Here is a 23,334-nt window from a genome sequence, read left to right as displayed (position 1 = left end):
GCTCCTCGTGGGGACAGGTGACCCCCCCCCACCCTACAAACAGCATGATTGAGGTGCTGGTGGGTGGATTTGACAGAAATCAATAGCAGAAATTTTCTGGTTCATGTAAGGTTGCTATTCTCCAGGTAGTGCCTGGATATCTCCCAGAATTACAGCTGGTCTCCAGGTTACAGAGAAAACATTTCCCCTGGAGAAAATGGCCACTTCGGAAGGTGAACTTTTTGGCATTATACCTCACCAAGGTCCCTCCCCCCCTCAAACCCTGCCTTTCCCCATCTCCAGGTATTTCTCAGGTAGAGCTGGCAACCCTAACAGGCCAGGGTCTGTCTTAATTAACCCTTGCATTCAATTTGAAGACTATTTCAAGCTGCAGACTAGTCTGGGACTTCACCACTTGCAGCAACAGCCCCCCCCCCCACGCCCACCTTTGTTTCTGTATTTGGGGGGTTTATTTTTGCTTTGCTTAACATTAGCCTGATGAAGAGTTCTGGTGAACTTGAAAGTTAGCTCATTACTTGGTGTTTTCCTGGATCCTAATGAAGGTATTCCACTACGGTTGCTTTTTTTTCATGGCAGTTCCAGGACCGCTGCCAGCGCCCAGCAGTGCCTGCAGCTTATTCTCTTGAGAAGCAAGCAAAAAAAGAACCCCATGAAAAGTAAGCCTAGTCTGTTTGGAATGTATTGTGGGAACAGATGGCAGCAAACCTGGGTTACATGTCACAACATCCACTGTTCGACAAAGACCAGACAGGGAATAAGAGAAAATCTGAGCAGAGACTGAAAACCAAGGGGATGGATTTAACCTGTTTGCGAGGCTCAGATGCTGGGCTGCCACCTGTGATTACGGAACTGAAGAAAAAAGGCAAATAAGAACTTGAAGTTGCAGCCCATTGGGTAGGGATGCCAGCTTCCGGGTGGGACCTGGGGATCCCTTGGAAATGCACCTAATTTCCAGATACAGAGAACAGCTCCCCTAGGAAAAAATGGATGCTTCGGAGGGTGAACTCTATGGCACTGTACCCCAGTGAGGTCCCTGTCCTTCCCAAGCTCCACTCTCGAATCTCCAGGAGTTCCCCAGCCTTGGAACTGGCAGCTCTACCCTCTCACCCCCCGCTGGTGGCTCTTACAACCAGTAGATGAAAGGAATAGCAGGCAGGCAAAGATTTTTCATAGGACTAGAGGCTCTGTAGAAAGGGGAATGATAGAGTTAGCAGTAATGCAAGTATGAACCGTGCAGAGATGTATGCCTGTGCACTAAAACAATCACTCAGGCAGGTTTGGGTATGTTTGGTGTGGTGGTTAAGTGCGCAGACTCTAATCCGGGAGAACCGGGTTTGTTTCCCCACTCCTCCACTTGCAGCTGCTGGTGTGACCTTGGGTCAGTCACAAGTTCTCTCAGAGCTGTTCTTGAAAGAGCTCTCTCTGTACCACCTACCTCACAGGGTGTCTGTTGTGGGGAGGGGAAGGAGATTGTAAGCCGCTCTGAGCGAAGAGCAGGGTATAAATCCAATCTCTTCTTCTTCTTTATTACTTATTGTGGGACCTCATGTGTGTCACTTCATAATAAAGGACTTGCAACAACCAGTTTTTGGTCTGCGGAGGTTTTGGTCTGTGGAAGTGAGAGCCAGTTTGGTGTAGTGGTTAGGAGTGCAGACTCTAATCTATGAGAACCGGGTTTGATTCCCCACTCCTCCACATGCAGCTGCTGGTGTGACCTTGGGTCAGTCATAAATTCTGTCAGAGCTGCTCTCTCAGAAGCAGTTCTCGAAAGAGCTCTCTCAGCCCCACCTACCTCACAGGGTGTCTGTTGTGGGGAGGGGAAAGGGAAGGGATCGTAAGCCACTCTGAGACTCCTTCAGGTAGTGAAGGGTAGGGTATAAATCCAATCTTCTTCTTCTCCTATGTATTGTTAATCGACATGTCAACCATCAGTAACATTAAGCTGTCTTTTCCCAGTTTTGCAAAAATGGGCTTTCTTCTTATACAAGCCTTTTGTGATCTCTTGCTCTAAATTTTGATATAGTTGGCTCTTTAATTATTAATAAAAAGTTGCAGACCCCCTGCATTAGGAGATCCAAGACAGGACCTCCCCAGTGTTTTTGAAAGAAAAAAACGAAGCTCTGTTTGACTTTGATTCAGCTCATCCGGGAGGATGTTGAAACCTTTCACCCAGCATTATTTCACCTGCATTGTTTCACCTCTTTATATTCTTTCCAAAGCTAATAGCAGTGTGAGGTGCACTGACAGTCAAACTGTATGATGGGACGGGGAGAGAGAATTGGAACCTCCCTTCTCTATGCAGCTACAGTTTAGGCTTCGAGAAGCTGGGAACAGCCAGCCACAGATCTCCCAGCATCTTTTCTCCTTTAACCCTGAGAAATTAAAGCAGGGGGAATGTTCTTCATTCCTTGGGAAGATGTTCTTGGGTCTGTGCTCCAGATTTCAGGGAGGCAGCCCGCTCCACCCCACCCCCTTGGTTCTCTCCTGACTGCTGCTGAGTCACAGAGGGACCGTCAAGTTCTTGCCGCTAGTAATGAACGTAGGGGTTGGATCCACACAACCGGAAGGAGAGTATCCTCAGCGCAGTTCTGCTTGCGCTAGCAGTAGCTGAACAGCTGTGGCAATGCCTAGCGTTTCCAATACAATGTTTAACGAAATAACCAATGTGCATAGAACTGCACAACAGATGGTTTGCATAGTTTCATTTCTCTTCGCTTTGAAATTGGATCGGCAGAAATAACTTGTGCCTGTGTCTCGTGCGTGTGGAGAAGATAGTGGGGGATACGATCCCGTTCTCCTTAGTGCGAGCAGAGAGGAAGGAGTCATTTTAGTGCTTCCAGTTGCACGAGGACTGTTGAGCAGACAGAAATCGTCCATGGGCTCCGACTCAAGAGATTTAGCGCCAATTCTGTGTTTGGTATGGTGCAGAATGTGGGGGAAGGGGCAGGTTTGAGCCCCCAGTGGACTTGCTGCTTACAACTGATGGCCGAGAGAAGGGAGGGCCCATGGCTCAGTGGCAGAGCATCTGCTTGGCATGCAGAAGGTCCCAGCTTCAATCCCCAGCATCTCCAGTTAAAAGGATCAGGTAATACAGGCCTCTACCTGAGACCAAGGAGAGCCACTGCCAATGTTCCCTCTAAGCTGTGGAGTCTTGTGAGCAAAAGTTCTACTTTGTGAGCTCCTGGCATCAAAGTTGTGAGCAAGTGATTTGGCTGCTGCATCAATTAGTTTGCTCTGGAGCCATTCTTCCTGAGCTATGACAAAAATGTGTGAGCCAGAGGCTAAAAAACTGTGAGCTAGCTCACACTAACTCAGCTTAGAGGGAACACTGGCCACTGCCAGTCTGAGTTGACAATACTGACCTTGACGGACCAAGGGTCTGATTCCGTATAAGACAGCTCTTGTGTTCATGAGATAGGGAAGGGTGACAGGCACATAAATAGAATGGCTGGAGGAAGAGGCAGAAGCTAATGTCATGTCTCCTTTGCCAGGGTCCTGTGCTGGAAGGAAATCTAAGATGAAGTTATGGGATGTGGTGGCTGTCTGCGTGGTGCTACTCAACACTGTCTCCACCTTTCCTCTTCCCGCTGGTAAGACACCTCCTGAGAAGGCCCGCTCAGTGCCAGGAGGGACTGAAGAAGAGCACTCCTCCAGCAAGCTGCTGACTCCTTTTGCTGGCCCAATGGACTGTAAGAAAAAGTTCCCTTTCCTCATTGCCGCTTCCTCGTCATCTAACCGCTAAGGCGTACTGTCTGTTGTCCCGCCGCGAAGTCTGGCTGGGTGTCCGGCACTCCTGTGATGCTTCCTACTTGGCCCAGTCCCAGAGCAAAGAGTTCTAATTGCCAAGGCAGGTCTGTAGCAGCAATGGCAGCCCAAATCTACTGGGATTCAAGAGGACTAGTCTGTTTCATGCTCACTGGTGTCAGTGGGGCTGAGGGTCAACGGTGAACACCTATGGATCGTATTGCACCATAGATCCAAACTACATGTGACGGAGTTCCATGATGGAACGCCTGATGCACAGCGTGGCCCTAAAAAGGGAGCTGTGGAAGTCCTCCAATGGGGATTAAGGCTGGGGAACGAGGAGGGGTTAGTCATAAAATCACAGAGTCGGAAGGGGCCATACAGGCCATCCAGTCCAACCCCCTGCTCAATGCAGGATCATCCTAGAGCATCCCGGACAACTGTTTGTCCAGCCACTGCTTAAAGACTGCCAGTGAGGGGGAGCTCATCACCTCCATAGGCAGCTGGTTCCACTGCTGCACAACCTTTACCGTAAAAAAGTTTTTCCTAGTATTTAACCAGTTACCTTCCCACCCTCAATTTAAACCCATTATTGCGAGTCCCCTCCTCTGCTGCCAACAGGAACAGCTCCCCGCCCTCCTCTAAGTGACAGCCCTTCAAATACTTCAAGAGAGCGGTTGTGTCCCGGCTCAAACTCATCTTCTTCAGACTAAACGTTTCCCTTCCCGTGCCATCCCTCCCATTGAAAGTGTCCTCCACGTCATCTTTAATCCCAAGTGTAGGGGGAAAAGACAGGTACAATACACACAACTGTCTTTTTCCCCCCTGCCAGGGCTAAAAACAGTCCCTTTTGGTTGACCAAGCAGTGTAGGGAAAAGATTAGTCAAGGGCTCTCCCATCATGACCCCTTTTTAGGGCCAAATTACGCATCTGTGGCTCTAGACACAGAACTTAAGTGTCACACATAGTTTGATTCTAACCTGGCTAGGATCACTCTTCCCAGGGAGCAGTAATTCTTTGATGGGGCCTACCTAGGATCTGCAGTACAGAATGTTCAGCAACAAAACTAAACTATCATTCTCAGGCTGTTTGGATGAAGCCATGAGAGTTATAGTAGTATAAAACGGATAGGGTTTTGTAGTGCACATATAAACCAGAGGCGACATCACTGAATTTTCTTCTTGCAAGCCTTAGGCGCTTGCGATTTTATTTGACCTCTGGAATTTCAGTAATTGTTGAAACTTCCATTGTGTCTCTCACACGTACTTTGGTACCTGTGCATTTTCAGCATACGTGAATACCGGCACACACAAGTCTGGCTATATTTGTTGGAGATATGGTGCCGCTGCTGCACAGATAAACTATCCCTAATTATGACAGTGATGCTGCAGCTTCTGTTCATGGAGAATGAGTCAGAGCTTTCCCAAGGGCAAGGATCAGTTGCAGGTCAAGGAGGAAAAGACCAACTGCAGTGTTTTTAAATCCTCATAAATCACAGTAGATCAGCTTGGTTTAACTGGGCTGTGCATCACATCACACAGAATAGAAATACTGAAGCATAAACAACATTATTGCTGTTCTAGTACCACAGCAAATAAATAGCATACTTGGCATATTACAAATTTTAGAACTTGTTGAAATCCAGTGAGGTTGATGAGCAGGAGATTCAGGGCAGATTTTAAAAGCACCTCTTCGCACAGTGCAGAATTAACTTGAGGAGCACACAGCCATAGGTGGTAGCGATCACCGTTAGCTTTAAAGGGAGATTGGTCACATTCATGAAAGACAGGCAAATCAGTGGCCACTGGCCATGGCTAAATGGAACCTCCCTGCCAAGATAGAAGCCCTGTTCACAAGATACAGTGTATGCACGTAACAATCTGTGTGTACTGTGTACTTGTTTTTGTAAAGCAAACACACATTGGCGCTTTTTGACGAACAGCTGTACACGCGTGCATGCAGATTGTACAGGCATTCACTGTAACTTGTGGACAACGCTGCTGTAACAGTTGCTAAGGGACAACAACAGGAGACAATTCTGGCTTCTGTGCCCTTTCCTGTAGCCCTTCCTGGGTGTCTAGTTAGCCACTGTGGAATGCAAGATGCTAGACTAGATGGGCTTTTAGTCAGATCCACCAGCCTTTTTTGTTTGTTTGTTTTCTTCCGTTAAATCTTATTCTAGAAGCATTCAGTACCAGAAATAGCTACTTTTTAATCTGCCACCTTCTGAACTTCCAACTTTTCTCCATGCTGGTGGAATAGTCTATCCCAAAGGCCCACTGGACAATCTTTGGTCACTTTGTTCTAATTGTTAAATGAATATCTGTTGCTTAACAAGTCTTATTAGCCTACTCATAAGTACTAGTTTTCAGGCTGAGGATGTATTATATTTCTACAAAACAGCCTACTCTTTGGAGGCTAAGGGAAAGAAGAAATCCAGAAACATATTCTCCCCTCCCCAAACCCAGCCATGACGGGACTGATTGTCACACAGTGTGAATACGTTTTGCCCACAATATGTATTTGCTTTTTGGACAGATCTCCTGAAATACAAACAGGGCATAAAAACTGCAATCTATGACCAGACATAGGGTGTAACCTGGACAAAATAGTAAAAAAAATTTTGCGGGGGGGGGGGGGGGAGTTTAATGGCAGCCATAGGGAGAGGCCCAGTTAGGATTGGGGGCACAGCACTAGTAGAAAGGGGGCTTAACCCTTTCATTCCACATGCATCTCAGGCTTCTACTAGTTCTGGAAGGGGGAAAAGCCTAGCACCCACTCTTGAACTTGCTGGGACATCATTTCAGCCAACCTTCCAGCATTTCACCTTAGTTAGGCCCATACATATTAGTGTAATATTACAAATATATCTGTCAGGTCTGTGCAAAATTGAGGCAGCAAGGTAGTTGTCAATAGTTGTCAGAAGGCGTGCCTTAGCACATTGGTAGAGATTTATTGTGTGGAAATGGAAGCTTTCCATGGCGTGGCTGTTAATAACATCCAATTAACCCTCAATTAAAGGGATAGGACATTTTTCTTCCAGGCAGTTGACAGCCTGAATTCCCAGAAACAACTCCACAGGAAGTTTAACTGACTTCCATCTCTTCATTATCAGCCATATTGTCCTATCCACTTGTAAAGAAAGAAGCTTTTTATAACTCTTTGTGTCTTTCACATTAATTCCTGAGAAGAAGTAGGCTGAACCTGTTATAAATTTTCCCACAGAGGCTGGGTTAAGTAATTGGGGATCCCAGATTTGATAAGCGCTAGGGTTGGCTAAAATGGTCGACTACCTATAGGCTGTCTGCCATACAGCCCGATATTTTTGCCATCAGGTCTGTGGTACCTTGGCCTTGTTGTTCTACAACTAGATTCCAGGAACTTCTGATCAAAACTAGTGAAGGGCCCTCCAACCCACCTTTGCCTGTCAGCCTGGCGGGAGAAACAATGGGGGAATGATGTCAGACTGTGTGCTGATGTCGCATCCAGGTCTGTGACATAAGATGTTGGCCAATACTCAACAAACTCTATGATCATACCATAGAGTTTCTAGACCGTCATTGATATGTGCTGACATCACTTCCAGGCTTTTGCAAGGATGTGATGTTGTTGGCATGTAGCCCTGACATCATTTCTGTTCTTTGCCCCACCCCCAAGCTCCCAGGTATGCCAGGCTACCACCTGGCATTTCTATTTAAGTGGCATGACTGGGTGGGGCTTAGTTGAGGCTCCAGCCAGGGTGAAAATAAGCTGGTCTGGGCCAGTATGCAGTGCTGGTAACAAAGTGGCTAAAGCCGTACAATCCATCTTCTGTTTCAGTGCCCTAGAGAGAGATAGTAGGTAGCAAGAAATCTAAGTTGCTTTCACCCGTGGTTGCCCCTGAGTACTCCCAATGGAAATACCCATCAATATTACTTCAGAGGGGGAAAAGCCACTCAAAATGCTATCATGAAAATGAATGACAGGATCTCTGGAGAAAACTTACAGGGTCGGTAGCCAAGTCCACATACTACAATTTTGGACTATTCTGATTTAAAGACTGTTGAGATTCACAATATTATTTCAATATTTCTCCGTTCCAAGTGATTTGCGGTTTGAAAGACGAGATGTCCTGAAACCAGTTTACTGAAACTGATCCACCAACTACAAAGGCTGGAATGTTGTGTTTCAGTTTACAGAGACAACCCTGTAGTATCAAAATATTTTGGATTTTAAGATAGGCTTCGGGCCTACTGACTTTGCGGGGCCTAACCAGGCTGAAATCCAAGAATTCCAGTTTTGACTGGGTGTTTTATTGAGCTGACAGAGTAGTTTAGCTATTTCAGCCATAGCACCACTTACTCTGACGTTTTGTAAACTGACAAGTGTCGTATTAAAGTATATTACAGCATACTAAATCATAGTGTGAAAAAGACAAAAATCAGACTTAAGGATCAAATTAGACAAGGCACTGGGAGATCTGTGACTGGGTTCCAACAGTTTAAAAGGCGAATAGAAGCTGCACAGATGCTTGACACAGATTTGTGTGGAGCTTTTTCCTCTATATGTAGTTTTACCAATTGAAACCAACTCCCCCCCCCCCCCCCCGCCCCGTAGTACAGGGCACAGGAAGCTGGAATTAAGATTGCTGGGGAAAAGATCAACAACCTCAGATATGCAGATGATACCACTCTAATGGCAGAAAGTGAAGAGGACCTAAAGAGCCTCCTGCTCAGAGTAAATCTTTCCCTCTCTGCAGTCCTGATGCGAACTGCTCTCCTGTGTGGCTTTTATTAGCATTTTCTACATATTTTTAAAGGCTGGGGGATCCAGTCACAGATATCCCTGTGTCTCATCCATTTTTTAAAAAACTCTGAAATGATTTGACTAAGTGCAACAATCGTGTTTTAACTCGGTTGAGAGAGAAGCTGTCATGTTCTGTGCTGTAGAACCGTCGTGATTGTGTAGAGGTTACAGGCTGCAAGCCTACTTAGTGGGGCCATTTAAACAGCCCAGGAGGAACAAGCTGAGTCCAGTGGTCCATGCTTGCTGTAGGGTTGCCAGCTCCCTGGTGGGGCCCGGAGGTCTCCCGGAATTACAGTTGATCTCCAGAATACAGAGATGACTTCCCCTGGAGAAAATGGCTCTTCTGGAGGATGGTCTCTATGGAATTATATCCTGCTGAGGTCCCCCCCCCTTCCTCAGACTCCACCCATATATATCCAGGAATTTCCCAACCTACAGTTGCCAACCATAAGAAGTGAAGATGACAAAGGCCTTGTAGGCTCACCCAACACCTCCTTTTATGCTGCTGGCCATGTCCCAGTTGGGTGGCCCCTGCACTGACAGATGTGATAAGTAAGGCTTTGCCTGGAGAAAATGGCAGCATTGGCAGCTGGACTCTGTGGTATTATACCAGCTGAGCTCCACCCTCCTCAGGCTGCACCCCCTAAAATCGCCAGGTACTTTCCAACCCAGAGTCGGCAACCCTACTAAGCTGTGCTAGGAGGTGCCGGTGCACAAAGTTTTAGCTGGCTGCTCACAGGTTTCAGCATCCCACCCACAAACCCCTTTTCTCTCCATTGGAAACAATGGATGAGGGCACCTCTTTCTGGGGCCCATAGAATTGGACCCCCTGGTCCAATCTTTTTGAAACTTGGGAGGGTTTTTTGAGAAGAGGCACCAGCAGCTATGCTGAAAATGTGATGCCTCTACTTCAACTCCCCCCCCAAGCCCCAGGTACCTTCAGATCAATTCTCCATTATAGCCTATGGGGCCCATTGGCTATAATGGGGCCCCATAGGTTATAATGAAACAAGGAAAAATTGATTAATTTTTTTTTTTGCACACCCCTATTATGCTTTTCAGTATGATCTAAAAGCTGCCTTGAGTCACAGGAAAAGTGGGACATAAATATTTGAATAAAGAGGTAGTTTGGGCAGGTTGATAACATTTAAACAACTTCCTGTTTGTTAGGTTAGGCAGAGTTCTGACAGTGATTGTTCCTCCTCTGTTATACTTGACCTGTAATGCTGGTTGTCATGTTTCACTAAAAAAAAAACCAAAGTAGACTGCAAGAGCTCCCCCCCCCCCTCCAGGTGCTGGTATGTTTTCTAAAGCTCAGCGCATAGGGTTGCCAAATGAAAAAATCCTACTGGCAGGGGAGCGTCCTGCTGCTCCGGGAGCCGGTCGAGAACGTGCGCGCACGCGCGCCACCGGATCATCACCGGAAGTGACGTCACACGCTGGGCGGGGTTCCCCCCGGGCCCCGATTCCCTGGCGTCTGGGAATGGAGCCTCCGGGGCGGGGGATTTCCGCCCTACCGGGGGAGTTGGCAGCCCTATCAGCGCAGGGTGACGGTCTGAGGCCAGATCTACCAACATAGTGGACTGGGGTGGGTAGACCTGTTCTCCGGATGCCTGATCTACTCTCATAGAGGACAACATTTTCTGTAATGAAATTTGACTTGATTCTGTGTTCTCTTGTAATGTTTAAATGATTCTTAAAATATAGTTTAAATCTAGTTTAAAAGAATTCATTCTGAGATTTTTACAAGGTTATAGGAATAATCTAAAAACTAATTTATGCAATAGTCAAATGTAGACTCGCTCACAACTTCAATGCTACTGGCTTTTTTCGCTCACAAGGTAGAATTTTTGCTCACAACACTGTGAAGCTTAAAGGGAACACTGTTCATGAGGCAGCTCATCAGGATATTCCCTGCTACTTCAGAGGTCCAATCTGCCCCTGTAGTCAGTGGTGCCTCTAAGATGTTACAGTAATGATTTCAAATTAAGGGGACTGAAAATTAGTGCTTTAGTGATACTTAAAAGGTAAAGGTAAAGGTTCCCTTGCTCGAAAGCCAGTCGAATCCAACTCTAGGGTTGCGGTGCTCATCTCCGTTTCAAAGCCGAAGAGCCAGCGCTGTCCAAAGACATTTCCGTGGTCATGTGGCTGGCATGACTAAACACCAAGGCACACGGAACGCTGTTACCTTCCCACCGAAGTCGTACCTATTTATCTACTTGCAATTTCTTGCTTTTGAACTGCTAGGTTGGCAGGAGCTGGAACTAGAGACGGGAGCTCTCACTCCGTCTTGCGGCACCCGGGTCTCGAACTGCTGAACTACCGACCTTCCACAGCCTGCAGTTCCACAGCCTGCAGCCTTAACCACTTGAGCCACCGCAGCTCCCTTAGTGATACTTGCAATGGTATTATTTGGGTTGTTGTAATTCTCTCAGAATTACAATTGATTCCCACTCTACAGAGATCAGTTGTCGTGCCCGTCCCCCTCCCCCCCCAGGGTTAAATGACAATTTCAAAGGAAAGGGCTGTATTGCATCGCATCTCAACTGAGCTCCCTCGCTTCATCAAAGTCCACCTTCTCCAACCCTCCAGAAATTTCCCAAGCTGGGACTGGCAATCCTAGATATTATAGCCACCTCTCCCTTGTAGTATAGTGATTTCCGCAGGCGGAAGGACATGCAGCCACAGAGGGCCACTTTCTCGCCTCCCCCCCCCCCCCCCCCCCCGCAGCAGCCTGAAATCCCCATCCCAAATCCAGTTCCCGGGGCTCCAGAACAAGATTTGGGGGGCATTTCAGGCTGCTGTGGGAGGGGGGGAAGTGAGAAAGTTGTGCTCCATGATCGAATATCCTTCTGCCTGCAGAAATGCTCCAGTGGATCTATCTAAGCCAGTATCTGTGCCTGCTCTCGTTTCAACGGTTGGTACAAATGGGCCCTGAATCACGAGACTGCTTGATGGTGCATATGTGAGTATCAGCCTGTCTTTAAGTTCGTACATCTGTGATTGCCTTATACAGCATCAGTTGATTGGTCCACCTGCTTCAGTATGGTATCCTTCTGACTCCAATATATCAGGTAGAGAAAAGCCTTTCCCCACACCTGTTACCTAAGATCCTTTAGCCAGTTTGGTGTAGTGGTTAAGTGCGTGGACTCTAATCTGGGAGAACCGGGGTTGATTCCCCACTCCTCCACTTGCACCTGGCTGGATGATCTTGGGCAAGCGGTAGTTCTGATAAGAGCTGTTCTTGAAAAAGAGCAGTTTCTGTCAAGAGCTCTCTCAGCCCCACCCACCTCACAGGGTGTCTGTTGTGGGGAGGGGAAGGGAAAGGAGTTTGTAAGCCGCTCTGAGACTCCTTTGGGTAGTGAAAGGCGGAGTATAAATCCAATCTCTTCTTCTTCTTCTTTATCTGGAGGTGACAGAGGTTTAGCTGGGATTGGGACCTTCTAAATATTGTGCGTGTGGTCTGCAAATGATCCATGGCTTCTCTTCTAGCCTTTTTTTTTCTGCAAGGGAGCCATAAATCAAAGCCAAAGCATGGGAGGGCACCCTCTTCAGGGCTCCGACCCCCACGCAGGATGGGTTTTGCATCCAGTCTACTGATCCAGGGAGCAGGCATATGAACAGCACAAGCGAGGGAGGGAGGCAGAAGTGCAGGAGTGCTGTGTCATAGCCAGGGCCGTGGGGTCTCTCATGATTTCTACAAAGGTCACGACTCCCAGCTGCCTGTGTCAGAGGCCACCCAGGGTTTATGAAGTGGATTTAGCTTTTTTTTCTCCCTGCATACTTTGGATTGCAAATAATGCCGTGGTCTTCTGTGTAACAGAATGGTTCTTGGGGCTCCTTCCCCTCTTCAGCATCTTCCCTGCAGATGCAAAACCACATCTGCATTCTTCCTCTTTCTGTCTCGTTCTCTCTTCCCACTGGAATCTTTCCTAGGCTTTCCCTCTTCACATTTTGGAGAGAAGCCACATTCCCCTTCCGGAATGATGCCGCCTGGCCAAAAAGATTTAGCTGTCCTCATTCCTTCTCCTTCCATCCCACTTCCATGCCCTCTGCCTAGGGTGGATTGCTGAAGGAAGAACTTGGGTCCTAAATATTGGGAGAAGGACTTTTAAATATTTCAGATAAATATACATTGAAATGGCTACTACGAGGACACAATTGCTGAGGGAGATTTTACGTAATCCCAAGATTCTCCTGTGGGTCTACTTTTGTAATAATTGGCAGCTTTAACAAAAAATAAAAGTAGAGCAAAACATTTACATGTAAGAGAAGTTTATACTAATGCCTAAGGTTTGCAGGGCTTTACTGCTCCAATTTATATACCCAAGGCCTGATAGTTGTTTTCTCTTTCATGGCTGTGGTCACACGGAGCATTAGCCATGCTACAGAGACGGAAGATAGGCAGATTTTCTGGGCGTGATCAAACTGCAACATCTGGGAAGCGTAGAGCTCCCATGGTGAACCCGAGGCTTCCCGCCGAAGATGCGCCGTAAAAAACTAGTACCTCCGAGGTACTACCGTGTTTCCCCGAAAATAAGACACCGTCTTATATTTAATTTTTCTCAAGAAGACACACTAGGGCTTATACCACAAATGCATAGAAATCCTGCTAGGGCTTATTTTTGGGGTAGGTCTTATTTTCGGGGAAACAGGGTAGTTTCCGGAAACCGCGGGGCAAGGGCGGGCGTCTGATCACGTTTCCGGTGGCAGCTTGTGGCATCCGGCGCCCGCCCCTGTCCCGTCGCGAAAAGGTTTTTTCCCCCCAAGTCTCCATGGGATGTGCACAAACACCCAACGGCGCATATGCACACTTCGGTAAAAAAAAAAAAAACCCCGCCGCGCCGCTTCTTTGCCATGCCACAGGATTGACGTACGATCAGCACCTCCCCCCGAACCACTGGACGTCAGCGGGACGTTTGATCTGGCGGCCGCACAGTAGTTCGCTCCGGGGCAAACAGCCACGCCTCCCCACCCGCAATATCCGGCCCATGGGACCGGGGGCCATGTAGACTTTTCTGCAAAACTTGGGATTATTTCCTGTTTCTTCTCACCTGTCCTGTTGTAGAACTTAGGGATGGGCCATGGCTCAGTGATTGTGCTTTTGCATGAACCCGGATAGCCCAGGCTAGCCTGATCTTGTCAGATCTTGGAAGCTAAGTGGGGTCAGCCCTATTAGGATGGGAGACCACCAAGGAAGTCCAGGGTCGCTACAGAGAGTCAAGCGATGGCAAACCATCTCTGAAAGTCTCTTGCCTTGAAAACCCTATGGGGTTGCCATAATTCAACTGCAACTTGACAGCAAAAAAAGAAAGAACGAACGAAAAAACAGAGAGGACCAATGTTCCTGCTAAGCTGTGGTGTCTTGTGAGCAAAAATTCTACTTTGTGAGCTACTGGCATTAAAGTTGTGAGCAACTAATTTGACTACTGAATAAATTAGTTTGCTCTGGAGCCCTCCTTCCTGAGCTAAGACAAAAATGTGTGAGCTGGAGGCTAAAAAAACCCTATGAGCTAGATCACGTTAACTCAGCTTAGAGGGAACACTGGAGAGGACCTAGGAAGAACTTTATATTCTGTGCATGGAAGTACTTCTTCACCAAGGAGTAATTAACACATGGAATTCACTACCACAGGAAGTGGTGGTAGCTGCAAGCACTGACAGCTTCACAAGGGGGTTAGATAAACATATGGAGCAGAGGTCCATCAGTGGCTATTAGCCACAAGGTATAGATGGAACACTCTGTCTGGGGCAGTCGTGCTCTGTATTCTTGGTGCTTGGGGGGCACAGTGGAAGGGCTTCAGGAGTTCTAGCCCCACTGGTGGACCTCCTGATGGCACCTGGTTTTTGGCCTCTGTAACACAGAGTGTTGGACTGGATGGGCCGTTGGCCTGATCCAGCATGGCTTCTGTTATGTTCTTATGGAGTGGAAGGATACAGGACTGTGGAATAAGTATAGATATTCAAGGTCTTTTTAAAAAATGTGTTTGGTAAAATCTGAAGTGTGTCAAGAATAGTTGGCTACCTCGAAATTCTAAGCGGTCATTCATATAAATAATGTTCTGGGTTAGCTTGGCGAGATATCTGCCAAGCGTTACTGTGCCAGAGAGCCTACCACCAACTGGAAAGACCCTTGGCCCATCCACTTTGGAAGACTGGCCCAGAGACATGGCTACTCCACAGGGGCCTCTGGGATGATAATCCCTGTTTTTACTTTGGGAGGGAAGATGCCATGGTCAAATATCAGAAGCCAAGCAGGGTCACTACTTGGATGGCGAGAGAGCCAAGGAAGGCTCTGCAGAGGAAGGCCATGGCAAACCACCTCTGCTTCTCCACTTGCCTTGAAAGCCCCTTGCTGGGGTTGCCTTGAGTCAGTTGCAACTTGACAGTACTCACATACATAGTTTTATTTTATTTATTTTGAAACACATTCACCCCACCTGTCTCCTATAAAGTAGGACCACAAGGCAGCTCACAATAAAAGTCACTCTAAAGAAATATAACAATGGAAATAATCTCACAGGACAAGGCTCAGATCACAGAGGCATGTGAAGGTGAGGAGATGCTGGAGAGAATAAGGCAGTAGTTCTCTCTGGCTACCTGTAACCCTGCCAGTTTGGTGTAGTGGCTAGCAGCGTGGACTAATCTAGGAGAACCAGGTTTGATTCCCCACTTCTCCACATGCAGCTGCTGGTGTGACCTTGGGTCAGTCAGTTTGGTGTAGTAACCTTGGGTGTGACTGCTGATGTGTGACCTTGGGTGTGACTGCAGCTGCTGGTGTGACCTTGGGTCAGTCAGTTTGGTGTAGAGCCAGTTTGGTGTAGTGGTTAAGTGTGCGGACTCTAATCTGGGAGAACCGGGTTTGATTCCCCACTCCTCCACTTGCACCTGGCTGGATGACCTTGGGCAAACCGTAGCTCTGGCACAGCTGTTCTTGAAAAAGAGCAGTTTCTGTCAAGAGCTCTCTCAGCCCCACCCACCTCACTGGGTGTCTGTTGTGGGGAGAGGAAGGGAAAGGAGTTGGTAAGCCGCTCTGAGACACCTTTGGGTAGTGAAGGGCGGGGTATAAATCCAATCTCTTCTTCTCTTCTTCTTCATAAGTTCTTTCAGAGCTGTTCTCTCAAGGGCAGTTCTCGGGAGAGCCCGCTCAGCCCCACCTACTTCACAGGGTGTCTGTTGTGGGGAAGGGACGGGAAAGGAGATTGTAAGCCCCTCTGAGACTCCTTCAGGTAGTGAAGCGTGGGGTTATAAATCCAATCTTTTCTTCTCTTCTGCTAATATTTTGTGCATAACAAAGATACATGCATGACGTATACAGTATAGAAGAATCACACATGGAGTGTCCTTTTCTAAAACCTGTCCAGAAACTGGTGCTTTCACTTGCTGTCCTACGATAAGCCAGTTTAGGAAGTGCAGAACACCTTCTTGGCTTCTGCTGTCCATTCCGTAGTACCTGGCCAGAGTCACCTGTCTTCAAGTAACTCCTCCCCACCCACCATCTGTTAAGCATGCAATATTATAGTGTTCTCCATGAGACACTGGCCCCAGGGAAATGACTCTGCCAGGCCTGCTGCTCTCTTACTAAGCCTCCCAGAACACTTTCTTTTATGCTCTTGAGAAGATTACTAAATGTTCCAAATAGAAGAGGAAATATTATTTCCACGTGATCTTTGGAATCCATTTGGTACCACCATCGCAGGGACTATCCCTCCTCCTGTGCCCAGAGACATTATGCTCTGTTGTTCTAGGCTGGCCCTAGTCATAGTCTCTGTATTCCTGAACATCACAACATCATTATTGTAAAGGTGTCCTTGGAAGCCACAGACACTGTATTGTTTTTCTTAGGCCAGTTTGAATCTTACTGCAAAAAACGTCTGTTGCCAAACTTCTCTTTGCGGCAGCATCAAACTTTTTGAGATTCTACAAAAATGCTCTGGGCCGTTTCTTGGGGTCAGGGATTTTTGCCGTTGGCAAAGCTGACAGGATTTTGCAACACTGGCCCATCTTCATACGGCTTCTGGATCCGTTAACTCTGAATGTAGCAAAATGGGGTTATTCATAGCAGGAGGTCTAAGTAGCCTTGAATGCAGCCTTGGGCAGTTTCTTTTTTGGCTGTGGCCTTATTTGGAGCCACGTGCCCTGTAAGAAAACGAGAAGGAGGGGTGGCAATATTTCCTCTGACGCTTCAGCTATACTCCAGCGCTTGTTGCTCTGATGGGATATATTTTGTTTGTTTGTGTGGCATTTTTGTCCCACTTTTCTCACCAGTGGGAACCCAAGGTGGCTTACGTCTCCCAAAAATACCAATACAGTTTACAGAAATAATTTAAATGAACAAAATATAGTGAAAACTAACTGTGGGGGGGGGAGTGCACACAACATCCTGGGCTGACCTGTTATCCACTGGCGGCCCTTCAAGGCCCTGGGCTGTGAGCCACAAGCAAAGAGCCTTTTTCGCTCTTGCCCTAGGGCTTGTGCACAAGGGCTAGGGGTTGCCAACGTCCAGGTGGGTCCTGGAGTCCTGGATTCACAGCCGATCTCCGGACTACAGAGACCCGTTCCCCTGATGAAAAATGACAGCTTCGGAAGGCAGACTCTATGATATCCCATCCCTGCTAAGCTTTCCAGCAGTTCCTAGAGTGGTCTGTTGGCGGTTCTGGGCATTCCCTGAAAGCAACGTAAGACCATTGCCTCATGCCCCCCATAACCCTGCCCCCCTCCAGGCTCCCACAGGTCAACCCTGTTTGGCTCTCAGCAGCTGTTGCAAAAATACCTTTTCCTGGCTGGTAACTTTGTGGGAAACTCCCAGGAGCCACTCCCAGCCTGAGCAGACAATATTGACCTAGACGGCCGGGCTAAGTATAAGGTAGATTATATGGGAGTAGGGCAGATCCAGCTTCTATCACTCGTATGGTCGTTTAGCATTAACACGTACGTAATCCCCTACTAGGAGCTGCGGTGGCTCAAGTGGTTAAGACGCTGAACTGCAGGCTGTGGAAGGTCGGTAGTTCAGCAGTTCGAGACCCGAGTGTGCCGCATGATGGAGTGAGCTCCCGTCTCTAGTTCCAGCTCCTGCCAACCTAGCAGTTCGAAAGCAAGAAATTGCAAGTAAATAAATAGGGACCACTTCGGTGGGAAGGTAACAGCATTCCGTGCGCCTTGGTGTTTAGTCATGCCGGCCACATGACCACGGAAACGTCTTCGGACAGCGCTGGCTCTTGGGCTTTGAAACGGAGATGAGCACCGCAACCCTAGAGTCGGACTCGACTGGCTTTCGAGCAAGGGAACCTTTACCTTTTTAATCCCCTACTGCCACTCCTGCTTTATACAGAACTGAGGTAAACCCTGGTTAAAACAGATGGGTCTGCGGCTGTAAAGTATAGTTTGCACCTCATGTGTTGTTTTTTATTACATTTATATATGTAATTTATTATTATTTATTTATATATGTATTTGTTTAAATATTTATATCCTGCCTTTCCCCTATGGCTCAGGATGGCTTACAATTCCAAGATTAAAAACATAAAAATATAGCAAATCCCCATTAACACACACACACACCGATAAAATATCTGCAGATAAAGCCGGGTCATAGGGTAGCATATATCTCCTCCTCCTCCATTTTATTCTCACAACAGCCTTGTAAGGTAGGTTAGGCTGAGAGAGGATGACTGGCCCAGGGTCACCTGGTGAGCTTCTATGGCAGAGTGGGGGACGTGAACCAGGGGCTCCCCGATCTCAGTCCAGCATCCTAATTTTAGGATTGTTTCAGATCTTTTTGTCTTAATTAAGAGACAATAATGCTTTCAGAACAGCCATGTGGTGGTGGTGGAAAGTTCCATCAAGACGCAGCCAGCTTATGGCCACCCTGTAGGGTTTCCAAGGTAAGAGACTAACAGAGGTGGTTTGCCATCGCCTGCCTCTGCATAGCAACCCTGGACTTTCTTGGTGGTCTCCCATCCAAATACTAACCAGAGCCAACTCTGCTTATCCTGAGATCTCTCAAGATCAGGCTAGCGTGGGCCCATCCTGGTCAGGACAACCATGTAACAGGGGCCAACGATAAGCGCTACTTGTATAGACAGTAGATTTTGGGCTGAGAGATGAGTTGTTGGTTGAGGACATAGTTGCAGGTCCAGCATAACCCCTCCCAGGTTATATGAAAATCCTAATTATATATATGAGAGGGCAGAGTTTTTCTAAACACTTTGAGCTCCTCTCATGTAAAAACCGTAAGGGCTCCCAGAAAATAAGAGATCTCTCTGAGGGTATGATAGGAAAAATAGTCAAGTTCAGATTTCTTCCAATCCTGGCTTTTTCCTAGAGCTGCCATTTTTGTAAATGGATCTGGAATCAGATGCACGAAGGCATTTAACACTTCACCACCCGATAAGCAAGAAGGGTCGCCATTGACAATGTCAGTTTTGGTGGGGAATTCAAAAACAGAGGAAGAACTGCCTCCCCCTCCATTGAACTCTGGCATACCAGCAGGTAAAGTAATGAACCGGCACCCCATTAATCATTTAAAGATTATTTGACCTCGGTATCTTTTATGTTATATTTCATTAACGAATGCCACGATCAGGTTTCCATTTCACCTTACACGTTTTGTTACTTAAGCCTGTTCTTACCTGCAGGTGTCATTTTAATCCTTTAAATCCTGTTAACGTTTTCAGCACGATGACAGGTGAATTTTGATTCCTCTGTAATAATCTCAGCAACTGGAAAGGGCCTGCTTAGCGTTAGTGTTGTCTGCCTCTTGTCTTTTCCTGCTTCAAGGTGCAGTACGGAAGATCAAAAGATGATAACAGTTCGTCATCCGAATGATCGCTCTCTCTTCTGCACGGCTCCCGATCAAGGACATCTAATGGAGCCGGCAGGAAATGGTCTCGTTCAAGATAGAATCTGTTGTGAAGTTCTCAAGCCCAGGCCCCCATGAAAAAGAATGGGAGCTGAATTGCAAGACCGCTGCTGGGCTGGACCTGAGGGTGTACTTCCCAATCAGTGATCAGCATTCAGTAGCGGTTGACTGATTCGAGAATGAAGCAGGCACACCAGTTGATCCCTGATGCAGAGATCTCTCGATTGGACTGGGAATGCTAAATGTGCACAAAGGTGAACCCCGGTCATAGTTCAAAATGAAGATTGCTTCTGCACTGATGGGCGGGGAAAGCCCCCCTCCCCAACTGCTGGGGAAGCAGCAGCAAGCAGAGTGGAAGGGACCCCAGGAGTCATCTAGTCAAACTCCCTGCACAATGCAGGAAATTCGCAGCTACTTCCGCCCCGCCCCTCCCCCAGTGGCCCCTGCCCTGGTGTGATGTAGTGGTGAAGAGCATCAGACTCAAATCCAGAGAACCGGGTTTGATTCCCCACTCCTCCTCCACTTGAAGCCTGCTGGGTGACCTTGGGCCAGTCACTGTTCTCTCAGAACTCTCTCAGCCCCACCTGCCTCACAAGGTGACTGTTGTGGGGAGAGAAAAGGAAGGAGATTTGTAAGCTGCTTTAAAACCCCTTAAGGTAGAGAAAAGCTCCTCTACGAGGCACAAAACCTCCAGGATCTGTGGGCCGATCTGGTCTGGAGGAGAATGCCTTCGTGACCCCAGAGTGGCAATCAGCATTACCCTGGGCCTAAAAGAAAGGGCCACAAGAGCCAAGCACTGGCTTGTCCCTTCCCGCCCTCCTCATGAGTGGGGGTGGGAAGGGATGGCATATATACCCCCTGTCTCCACACTGCTTAGTGTTGACACTGCCTCCCACTCTGCCCCTCCCCCTTTCCCTTCCTTTTTCCGTCTGTTGTGTTGTGAAGTGGCGATGTACTGATCATTGTGCAAGAACTGCCCCCACCCCCAGACCCAATTCCCCTCAAATGGCGTGGCCCCGCCCCCAGCGTGCGACGTCACTTCCGGGTGACGCGCGTGGGGTGGTGGGGTTTCCCTCGGGCCCGATTCTGCGCTGGGCGGAAGTCGGGCCTTGAAAGCGAGGGGAAATCCGCCCCCCCGGGGGGATTTGGGAACCCTACCCAACACACACACACCCTTCCCCCCTTCCCAGCTGTGCTGGAGTGCAGAGCTGCACTGCAAATCACCTGTGAAGGGGGAGAGGGAAACCTTTAAGATGTTAAAAGGGAGGGGAATGCAGAGCTTTGTGCCACCATTTTGAGGAGCTTAGCTCTGCCCCCCTCAGCAGAGTATTTATTTATTTAAACATTTCTAACCTGCCTTTCTTCTTGGGTCAAGGTGGCTTACAATGATAGTGAAAACGTCCCCGGCTGGAGCCAAAGATAAAAATAGCAAGCCCCAAATCCCCCCCTCCTAAAGTATGCCTGCTGTTCAAACCCCCTCAAAAGCCTTGGCCGACAGCCAGGCCTTACATAACCTCCTGAAGATTGTCAAGGAAGGGGCCCCCTCACCTTCAGGGAACCCATTCCACAGACCTGGAACCACAATGGAAAAGTACCAGACTCTGATCGATCCCAGGGGGGCCACCCTAACTAGTGGGACAGCCAACAAGATGGCTGCCTGACTGAAGTCCTTCAAATATGCGGGTCCCAGGTCATGAAGGGGTTTAAAGGTCATAACCAGCACCTTGAATTGAACCCAGAAACAGATTGGCAGCCAATGAAGCTGTTCCAAAGTGAGCAAGTTAATGTTCCCAGTGGCTAGCCCTTAACAGTAGTGTGGGCGGCCACATTCTATACCAGTTATAGTTTCCTGCTTGCTTCAAGGGCAACCCTACATACAGCGCGTTGCAATAATCCAGCCCCAAAGCTCATATAACAGCTTCACATGTGTGTGTATGCACACATGTATGGTCGCAGGGGGGCAATTTTCACCAATTCCCCTCCCATTCTAGATCCCCACATCATGACCAGTGTGCTGTTCCTGGGCCTGGACACTGTGTGAAGCATTTCAGAGAGAGCAAGGACCTACAAGGGATTGGGGAACTTCTGATTCGCAAACCGAATTTCAACTTGCAAATTGCTGGACTTTGGTCTATTATCACGGGCACAAGACTCGCAACAAACTCATTAAGTGTGTTACGTCGTACGAATGATGTTCTTTGTTTCCCAAAAAAAACAGAAATAAAGGGAAAGACCAATTTTGAGTAAAATTATAACTTGTTGTCTTGCTTCTTTATAAAATTTAACGTTTTGCAGCTCAGGCCTAAACACAGTTATAGCTTCTGAGCCTATTGACTTCAACGAAGTTAGGAGGGGTGGTATTGCTGTGCTTAGACTGGCACTATTTACCTCTTCATTCTTCCAAAGACAGGTTGTATGGCATTTTTCATTTTTTGGCATAGCAAATTCTAACACTCATTGTTATATACAGTATAAGTGGTGGTACTGAATAGGTGTATTTTCCCTGTAGGTCAGTTAAATATCAAAGGATCTAATGTTGGCGTTTGCCCTGATTTTTCTGTTGCTAACATGACCTTCTTTCAACATCTCCAGTCGGTGGTCATGATAGGCCAGAGTCCTGTGCACATTGTCTTGGAAGTAACTCCAAATGAACTCATTAGGTCTGACGTCTCAGCAAACAGGAATACGATCAGGTTGCATTTCTGTTGTACCCAAAGCAATTAACCGTATTGTGGCGCCATAGAAACTCACCGTATTTATTCACTGTAGCGTAAGCTTTTGTCAATGAAGCGAGAGTTATACTACTTAAGTTAATGTCAGGAGGGGGGATTAAGTTAGTCAGTTTGAAAACCTTTGCAACCTTTGGCACAAACGGCGCTATTTTTGTTGAAAGCAGAAGCAAAGAAAAGCAAAGAATTGTCTGACCTAGTTATAAAGAAAACGGTCTTTGATCTGAGTGCCGCAGGTGTTATCCCCAATTTTGAACTTAGCATCTTACAGGACGTGTTACATCAGTATTAAATATGATCAAGGAAGGATTGCATTTTGGTGTTAATATACTTGTTACCCCAGAACTTTTTATGATGGCCAAACTTGAAATTCAAACCATTTTAGAAATGTTTTATAGGTACATATTCACCTATTTTCTTTCTCTCTTTTTGGAACAGCTAACATGCCTGAGAATTATCCCAAGCATCTTGGAGATGTGGTGGATTTTATTCAAGCGACCATCAAAAGACTGAAGAGGTCACCTGATAAACCAGCTCAGTTTTTTTCTAGACGGGAAAGAAACCGGCAAAATTCAGCAAAGAAGAATAATAATTCCAGCAGCAGAAAGGGACGGAGAGGCCCAAAGGCCAAAAACCGGGATTGTGTCCTACAAGAGATACACTTAAATGTGACTGACTTGGGTTTGGGATACCCCACCAAAGAAGAGCTCATTTTCCGATACTGTAGTGGGACGTGTGAGTCCGCCGTAACCCTATATGACCAAATTTTAAACAATTTAACTCAAAATAGAAAGTTGGTCAGTGACAAAATCAGACCACAACCTTGCTGCAGGCCTATTGCTTTTGATGACGACCTTTCGTTTTTGGACGATGACCTAACAACTTACCATATATTAAGAAAACATTCCGCTAAAAAATGTGGATGCGTGTGACGTCCTTTTGTGTCCGGACAGTGCTATGCTCTTGGAAGGGACCAAGGCTCCCGAAGAGGTGGGGTGATGGCTGAAAAGGAAGGAAGAGGACCAAGCAGACAGGAGAACAGTGGTCACGGGAGCCTGGTTAGTTGAAAATCCCGTACAGGAGGATTGGATAAGAGGCGACAGCCGGGGCTTTTTTGTTTCTACAGGAAGGCAAAACACTAGGCGGCAAAGCTCAGGGGTGGAGATCCAGGATTGGATGGAGATAATCTACACCGTTTGCTTGAGGTGACCCATC

At 47.3% G+C, this 23,334-nt stretch overlaps 1 protein-coding gene across 2 annotated transcripts; it reads left to right on the top strand.

Annotated features, from left to right (window-relative positions):
- The first annotated feature begins 3,496 nt into the window (after nt 1-3,496).
- Nucleotides 3,497-23,051, top strand: GDNF (glial cell derived neurotrophic factor). 2 transcript variants are annotated; one of them, XM_015420166.1, is made up of 2 exons: nt 3,497-3,590; nt 22,558-23,051. In XM_015420166.1, exons 1-2 carry the CDS (start codon nt 3,518-3,520, stop codon nt 23,049-23,051), a joined length of 567 nt encoding a protein of 188 aa, XP_015275652.1. In that variant the 5' UTR covers nt 3,497-3,517. The 2 variants fall into 2 exon arrangements, with proteins under 2 accessions (XP_015275652.1, XP_015275651.1); XM_015420165.1 differs by having other exon boundaries at nt 3,497-3,689.
- Nucleotides 23,052-23,334: the final 283 nt, after the last annotated feature.

The sequence above is a fragment of the Gekko japonicus genome, unplaced genomic scaffold (genome assembly GCF_001447785.1).
Source record: "Gekko japonicus isolate JY-2015 unplaced genomic scaffold, Gekko_japonicus_V1.1 scaffold86, whole genome shotgun sequence".
NCBI classification, from domain to species: Eukaryota; Metazoa; Chordata; class Lepidosauria; order Squamata; family Gekkonidae; genus Gekko; species Gekko japonicus.
The sequence above is the reverse complement of the archived record's forward strand: the minus strand, read 5'-3'. Positions and strand labels throughout refer to the sequence as shown.